Raw genomic sequence first — 8,414 nt, 5'->3', positions numbered from 1 at the left:
CACACACACACACACACACACACACGTAGTCGCACACGGCCACGTGTACTCTGGTGTAGTTTCTCGTTTCTTTCTCTCCATCTCACATTCATCTATTCCATCTAAATTTTTTTTTCAGTCACACGATCCGTCTCACATGCTATCACACATAGGCAGCTCCCTGGGGAGAGCCATCTCCTGTAGCCTTCTTGGATGCAATAATTATTCCATCAGCCGGCAGTGTGTTCCCTGATTGTGCTCTTGGGCTGTCGCTGCAGGGGGCGTACAGTGGAGAGGGGGAGTATTGAGGAGAGGAGGGGGGCTGGTTGTCACTCGGGGATGCAGGAAGAGAGGGGGGGGAGGTTGGCAGAAGCTTACCCAGTCCTGTCCGAAGGAGCCCAGAGCAGGACTAACGAGCTCAGGCTGGCCCATTAGGAAACTACTTCTCACCAGGACACACATGGTTCTGCCCTTTTTTGCTCTTTCACATGCTCTGCTTCTTTCATTTCTCCTAAAATCCCTTGCTCTGCAGATTTCTCATCTTTTAATCTCTCACTCCAATTTGATTTCATTCCCCATGCCACTCTTTCCTTCGTGTTGACAATTGCGCCTTTGTCTTCCCTGCATTGCTCTGAAATCCGACTGCTTGAGTAAAAACCCTTTGAGTGTATTTGAATTTCCTCCGAGTATTACTTTCCTCCCTGACCTTGAATTTCCAGCTGAGCAACGGTGTTAGCTGATCCAGGGCAAGGCCATACCTGGAACCACTCAAAAATCTGGCCAGATTCCCTGCAGGCCATGCAGACATATTGGTGCTGTCCTTAGAGATGTAAGCGTTTAGACAGAAAGGAGTGCATGTGCTAGACTCAGTTGGCCCTGTGTCCAATCCATGTCTCCACAGTGCTGAGTCTAGGAGACAAGAGGCCAGGATGACAATGGATTTTAATTAGAGGACTGCCAAATGCTGGATTCAGTTACAGCAGAGGGTTCTGTTAGATGCCAGCACAACAGAACTGCTCAGGCAGATATTTGTCTAATAAAGTAGAGAAGAGAGTTGGGTTTACCTACTTTACATGCCTCTCAGCTGCTGGTGCTGGCCTGCTAGTCTAATTTAATGATCAAAACTTACAACAAACAGTACACGCTCCAGCTTTGACTTGAGTGATGGGTGAACATACTCCGTCATAATCATAGTAATAATAATAGTGATAGTCATAGTAAATCCCAGAGGGCAGTGTTTCAGCAGTCCTCACCTGTCGTGTCTGTGGCTATTGTGTTGTGTTTGATCAAGATAAATGTATCCGTTTACTGTGCCTTCCTGCTTTGGCGGCTTATATTTGGAGCCTTGCCTGACGTTTAGGTTTATCGATTTGCAGTTTTTTGTTGCAAAAATCAAGGTTGAAGAGCACTCTATACCTGCTCTGGTTGAAGTTGAGGGCTGAAGCATTATGTTCCATGGCAGGGGAGTTTGAAGTGGGAGTTGTAAGAGTAAATCAGTTTGGTAATGGGGAATGGCCTGGAGTGGTGGCAGTGTATAGCTCTCCTGCTGACTTTGTTTTCCTTAGGAAAACTTAAAGGAGCTCGGTGACCTTTGTGTTACAGTTTCAGCGTGGGATTTCTTAAAGATACGCAATAATGGTGGTTTTCTAAGTTTAGCTTCAACCTTCTTTTTTTCACTTTCCAGGGCTGCTCAGAAGCTGAATCTGTCCTCCAAGCGGAAGAAGCACCAGCCCTCACTGCTCCATCCGCAGGAGCCCTCCATTTACCCTACCAACTTCAGCGGCATCCTGCAGGTCTTGCCGCCCCCTGCCCCGCCATGCCTACTCCGAGCCGTGTCCAAAGTGAAAGAGAACCCAGGGATGGGAAAGGTAAGAGGGGATCAGTATCAGTATACTCAAAGCTGGATGCACGATTTAATGCTTACAAAGTACAGATATATACAGACTCTGCTCATGTTAAGCCTTCATAATTCCCCACCCTTTACAACCACACACATACACACATGTATACCGATACACACAGACCCCTATTTGAGGAGAATAATGCAGGGGGGTGACACACTGGTCCACAGGCACCGTGCCGTCTGGTCCAGTCCATGCAGATCTAGTCAGATAAGCCTCCTGGAATGTCATGAATTCATGCAGATTGTGAGACCAGAATTCCTCTCTCTGAGAAAGGCAGCAAGACAGCAAAAACTATAATCCACAAATCTGCGGTCACGTTTAACTGCAGGATTTCTAACTCCATTTTAGGAACAGCCTGGAATGATGAAAGTCAGGCTGGCAGCAAAAGGACAATCATTATACAAAGTTGTATAAACACATTGCTCTTCCTTTGTGGTTTATTGACTATTGTTTGTCTGAGGACGTCCTGGATTTCTAAAGCAGAAGAAGTCCCCTAACAAGATTAGATCCCACCTGGATAGGAAGTGCTCGCTTCTGTTGCCAGGTATCCAGACGGTTGAGACTTTGACACATATTGTAAATCTCCCATTGACACAAGTACTTCATAAAAAAAAATGTTTTTTAACAAGCCTCCTCAAGTCCACACCTGAGATATACTATACATCTGTACAGCCAAAGGGGTTGGCTTTAGAGGGGAAATCAAGATATATGACATTGTTCCAGGCCAAGTTCTTAGTTCATCAGACCAGTTTTTTTCATAGTAAAACCAAATGATTAATGTTCTTACTTTGATTATTTGTCTCTGTCTCTCTTTCGCTTGTTGAATCACAGTTGCGATGACATTGTCAGTAACCTACACAGTTTTGATTTTGCCTGTGTCGGTTTCATATTCAACCTAACACTTGGGGGAATGTCCTGTTTCCATCAACCATATGCAAGTCATTTTCACTCTTCCACTTTTGACCTAGACACAGTTCTTTCAAGCATAGAGAGTTGAGTGGATGGAAGAATGTCAAGCCACACTAATGGATTTTGTGGAGGATCAAGGGGCAGGGAAACAGGACCATTAGCACTAAGTCCGAGGTGTGAAAAGGTTGTAGCCAATCCTCTGTGGCCTCCAGTATCTGATCTCTGCCAGCATAAATACAACTGAGACATTACCACGCCTGCTAGCCTCTGTCTGGTAAAGAGAGACTCAGCAGTCATATTTGGAAGCCCAGTTTAAATGTCATGGCAAATGTAATTTACTCAACATATGCACACGTCAGTCATGATAACAGCCCCCTGCGGAGTATAAAGAGAGTTTGCACTTGGCCTGCAGAATGCAAGATGAATTCACTAACTGAAAGAAAGGGATTTCCAGTGTCATTGTTTCAGAGTGCTGGAGCCTGAGTCTGTAGCAATATTTATATACTAGTCTTGGGAAGAATGGGCCTTTTGTGTAGGCGTGACTCGCAGGCTGAGTGAAACAGTCCTCTGTCAAACAGGGAAGGGAGTTATCAACCCGAGTTTGCTATTTTTGAAGGTTTTTGCCTGAGAGGCATCATAGGCACCTTTTTCAAGAAGCTTTGAAATGGCTCAGGATTGAGTTTCCTATACTACTGTAGGATATAGAAACCGTTCAGTCGATATAATGCTAGGCGTAACACTAAACACTCAGGGAGCTGACAGGGACTCCAAAGACTGCTATACATATCCCAAGAGCCGTTTATGTCTCTTGTCAGTCACAGATATGTTACCGCAGTGGCTTTGGAGATATACTGTAGTAGAGGTGTATTTCTGACCATCAGATTGTAAGGCCATATAGAGTTGTCAGAATTACAAAAGAAGGTGATTGTAATGTATAGGGTGTCATGTAGCCTGACATGCACAAGCATGACCACACCCACACAAACCACACGCAGTACATCTACACAGCATGGTAGAGGCAGGAAATGGTGAAATCTTGTTTGTAAGGGGTGTCACTATACACAGCTGGCAGATTTACCTCACTCCTGTAACCATGGCAATGACGTTAGACATGAATGGCCTTGTAAGAGTAGTGCCGAATCAACACCTTTAGATATAAGCTGTCATCCTTTTTTAGCGTTGTACCATGCGGGCATGATGAGCTGTACCGTGACCTGTGGAATGCGTTAACACCGTTAACTCAATTCATGAATGTCAAACCCCAGAATGCAACAGGGTGGGTTTCAAGCTTCTTAATGGGGAGCTGCCATTTTCTAGGCAACAGAGAGGAGGGAGAGGTGAAGTAGGAAGAGTGTGTAGGAGGGATAAGAGGGGGGCCATATGCTCCTGCACTCCCATGCTGGTGAACTGCTCCTGGTCCAGAAAAACAACCCTGCTCGAAGGATAATCCCCCAGCGTGACGCTTCACACATTAATTTCCACCATTTTCTGCTGTGACTTTCAATACACACCTTGCTGCCTTTCACTGACACCATTAGGCAATGTGTTGACCCATCAGGTTCACCAGTCAATGTGAGTGTTTCCATGGCAACCATTGATGTCCATCAACTCTGACACAGTGGATTTGATGTTAATGCACAATGCTGAGCCATGCTTTCAACATATAATTTCAGAATGGCTAACCGGCAGAATGCCTAAAAGATGTTAAGCTTAGCCTGGGATTTTTTTTTTCTTCTCTGTGCTGAACCTGAAAAAATGAATTTTTACATCTCTCAGCTGAGTCCATTTTCACGTTTTATGCTTGCTCAATTTCTAATCAACCCTTTTATTTCCTTTTTGTTGTTGTTGCCTATCTGTCTCACTCTGTGGTTTAGGTGAAAGTGATGATGCGTATCTGTCCATCTCTGGAGACTGTAGACTCCTCTGAGTCTCAGTCCTTCTTGAAAGTGGACAGCAGGAAGAAGCAGCTGACCCTCTACGACCCCGCGTCCAGCCCACACTCCAGTTCAGGACACAGGAGATCCGCCACTGTGGCGGTCCCAAAGATATTCGCCTTCGATGCTGTTTTTACCCAGGATGCCTCACAAGTAAGGGGCGGCAGGGGATGTATGTTTGTGTGTATACGTGTGTGTTTTTTTTTGGTGTCGTGTGGGAATTCAGCCTCTCAAGGGCAAAGGGATGTCTTCATGCTGGCAGGGTGTGGCCAGGGGCTTAGAGAAAAAATGCCTGTCTTGGGTCAGAGGGCATTCTTACCAGTGTGGGCCAAACAGCTGGGCATTTTAAGCCCTCTGGGGAATGATTTGAATCCACTCCAGTTATGTCTTACCTCTCCTTTCATAGAACAGCTATATCTAACCTCAGCCCTGTGTAGCCTGCAGCAGGCATACCCACCAAGATCAAAGACAAAGGTCAGATACATGTTTACTATATGCTGACTTGGGAGTAGACCAGTTTTGCTCTCTCCACATCTTACAACAAACACCATAGTCTTTTAATGGAATGATTGGATCTATGTCACAAGTTTGCTAAAAAAAAAATCTGAGGTCAAGTGTTGTATGCATTTCCCCGTGGTGCAGTAAACTCTAAATAGCTAAGAGAACAGATGCGAGAGTATTGTGTCTCCATAGTGATGAGAGCCTTAGATCTTCTATCATACCACCTACTTGGAGCAAGTATTTTCCTAAGTAAGCCGCTGATGGCTAAAGCCTACATGTTGCTGCTGCAAGCTGAAGCCAAGCTGCTAGATTGTGCCACTGGGACCGCACTGCTGGTGGCTAACAGTAACAGCAAGCTGTTCTGCTGTTAGGTGCCTTGTTTGCAGTTTGATGTATGGGACAGGGCCTCTTCTGCAGAAGCCTTGCCCCAGAGGACCCATGCTGAAACTGATTGCAAAAACCAGGCACACATTGGGGCGCACATGAACAACAACACACTTCTGATTAGTGTTGGGCAAGTTACTTTCAAGATGTAATACATTATAGATTACTAGTTACTGTCGTTTGAGAGTAATTAGTTATATTACAAATTACTGTCTCTAAATTGTAATGCAATACACTACTTTTGCATTACTCTTGAGTTACTTTCACCAAAATAACAGCGGAAGTTTGACTTTGCAGGTAGCTTGTGAATTTCACCACCGAGTCAATAAAGTCTCCTATTTATCCACTTTAATACATCGTAGTTTATTCATAATATTTTGTATAATTAATATGAATATGCAAAGTAAGACGAACAATAGGCAAATAGGAGAAAATGAAAATACTCAAAGAAAAGTACCTTACAGTTGTGCTGCATAGTTACTTTCCACGGATGATAAAATGCAATGATATTTATGTGTAGCAAGTCTAAACATGAATTACCGACATGTTTATATCTGTCAGCAGCTCAGGCACACTGCTGACCGCGCTGATGAACCTTCACCTGTTGGGACACAGATGGACACAGATTTGTTGTTTTGTGGTGTTGGTGAATTCTTAAAAAAAAACACAACTAAATGTTGCGTTAAAATGCGTTGTAACTTGTGTTACTGAGATTTTAACGGGTATAATATTACCATAATGTAATTAGTATTGCGTTATATTACTGCGTTAAAGCAAAAAGGAATACATTACTGTAATTGTGTTACTTTTGTAACTCCCAACACTGCTTCTGAGTGACAAAAAATGTTGAAACCGTTAATGTGATTTGGGTGTAACCAATGCCAAATAACTATTTAGTTTATAGGCTATTGTTTGGATTCATTGTTGTCAGTATGCCTCTTTGACTGTATTTCTTGGATTTTACTGAATTGTAAATTGACTATGAGGGGTCTGTCTCTGTGTGTTTTTCACAGGCTGAGGTGTGTTCAGGGACAGTAGCTGAGGTCATCCAGTCTGTGGTGAACGGTGCGGACGGCTGCATCTTCTGCTTCGGCCAAGTCAAGCTCGGTAAGATCCTCCACTGGCGAGAGATTTGACAAGAGCCTTTGTTAGCCGAAGAAAACTCTCATTGCCCTTTGTCAGCTGCACTTGATGTCCACAATTGGCTTAGCGGTGCACCGGGGTGAGCCAAGGAATGCGAGATTGGAGGAAAAGGAATGGGTAGTGAGTCTGGGGTGGGGGTGAGGGGGGTAAAGCGTTGCAACCAAGATTCAGGGCTCAGTCTGTAATCAAAATCTTAGTAATTGGCCTGGGCAGTGCTCTTAGGCTGAAGGGATTGCTCTCCTCATGCTGCTGTTTCTACCAGGTATAATTCTCCATGGAATTACTCTGCTTCTGGAATGGGTCATTGGATTAGGGTATTTTTATTTTGCATGTACTGGATTCTTTTTAATCAGCGGTGGTTAAACACAACAAAATATAAAATACAGTTCAAAGTCTTTTCTTTTAACTACCTGCCCTTTCCAGACAGCGTGATGACATTTTAATTTTAGTTTGAACATATAGTTAGTGTAGCTGGCTATCAGACACCAGACAATATTTCCATTTCCATCCCCCTTCTTTCTTTTACACGTCCCCAGGCAAGACATACACCATGATTGGCAAAGACAGCTCCACTCAAAGCCTAGGCATTGTGCCCTGTGCCATTTCCTGGCTCTTCAAGCTAATCAATGAGCGCAAGGAGAAGACGGGCACGCGTTTCTCTGTCCGAGTGTCTGCGGTGGAAATCTTCGGGAAAGATGAGGAGCTGAAGGACTTGCTGTCTGAGGTGTCCACTGGCAGCCTGCAGGAGGGCCAGTCCCCTGGCATCCACCTGAGCGAGGATCCCATCTGTGGCACTCAGGTGAGAAGCATTCCACCTCTCCACTCTCTTTGTTCGCTGATCCTTTCATTCTCTGTGATTTATACAGTCTCAGTCTGTCTGAGTATTGATCTACCTCTTCCTCTCCCAAAGATGTTTGACTTTTTCTTGTGAGCGCATGTGTGTGTATGTGTGTATGTTTGCTATCTCTCAGGACTTCCCAGTCTCCCTTGCTCTATCCCACCTGCCTCTCAAATCCTCGTTTTATATTTCCACCAAGCCCATCTGTGGTATTGATGGCTTTCTTCTTACCTTCATACTGACTCTCCTGTCAGCAACCATCAGCATCTATTACCCGTGTGTTAGCGCTAGCCCTCTACAGCACAATAGAAGCGTTATTGGGGGATGGTGAAAGACTGAAGGTTTGAAGGCACTCACAGGTGTTGCTGTCAGATGTTGTTTTTTGGGGATCTGTATGGACTCTGACTTCAAAGACTGTGCAGTTCTGTGAAGCACCTTCATGCTCTTCCTCTCAACAGCCACGTGTGGGCTCCCTTTCATGATGCCCCCCTCCTTCTTCCTCTCTTCTACCTCCTCCGTTTCCCCTCCTCTCTTTCTGTATCTCACCACCACCATCATCACATCCATGCAGAGGAAAGTGCCCCTGCCTCCTGCTCCGCCATTACCCCTCTTAATTCTCTTCCCTCTGTGTGCATATCTGCTGTTTCAATCACCCCCCGAGACCCAATCTAACGGGCAAGAAATGTGTGCCAGGGTCCAATTAACTAGGTCCCCTCTCTTTCTCTTTGCTCATTCTTCCACGGTAACCATTTCACATCTGTCCTCTTTCTTTAGCCCAATGTGGTTGCTTTTGCTCACCTTACCCCTGTTCTCTGTCTTCCC

General features: G+C 44.8%; 1 protein-coding gene across 3 annotated transcripts in view; it reads left to right on the top strand.

The window, feature by feature from the left end:
- The window catches only part of kif26ab (kinesin family member 26Ab), a 79,456-nt gene that overhangs the window by 61,118 nt on the left and 9,924 nt on the right, over positions 1-8,414 (top strand). For all 3 annotated transcript variants that reach the window (XM_032500594.1, XM_032500595.1, XM_032500596.1), the window contains 4 exons: positions 1,664-1,847; positions 4,667-4,879; positions 6,625-6,718; positions 7,291-7,553. In XM_032500594.1, the coding sequence (XP_032356485.1) occupies positions 1,664-1,847; positions 4,667-4,879; positions 6,625-6,718; positions 7,291-7,553 (754 nt within the window). The remainder of the gene's footprint in view (positions 1-1,663; positions 1,848-4,666; positions 4,880-6,624; positions 6,719-7,290; positions 7,554-8,414) is intronic.

This window comes from Etheostoma spectabile, chromosome 20 (assembly GCF_008692095.1).
Source record: "Etheostoma spectabile isolate EspeVRDwgs_2016 chromosome 20, UIUC_Espe_1.0, whole genome shotgun sequence".
Classification (NCBI taxonomy): Eukaryota; Metazoa; Chordata; class Actinopteri; order Perciformes; family Percidae; genus Etheostoma; species Etheostoma spectabile.
This window is presented reverse-complemented; position numbering and strand designations above follow the sequence as displayed.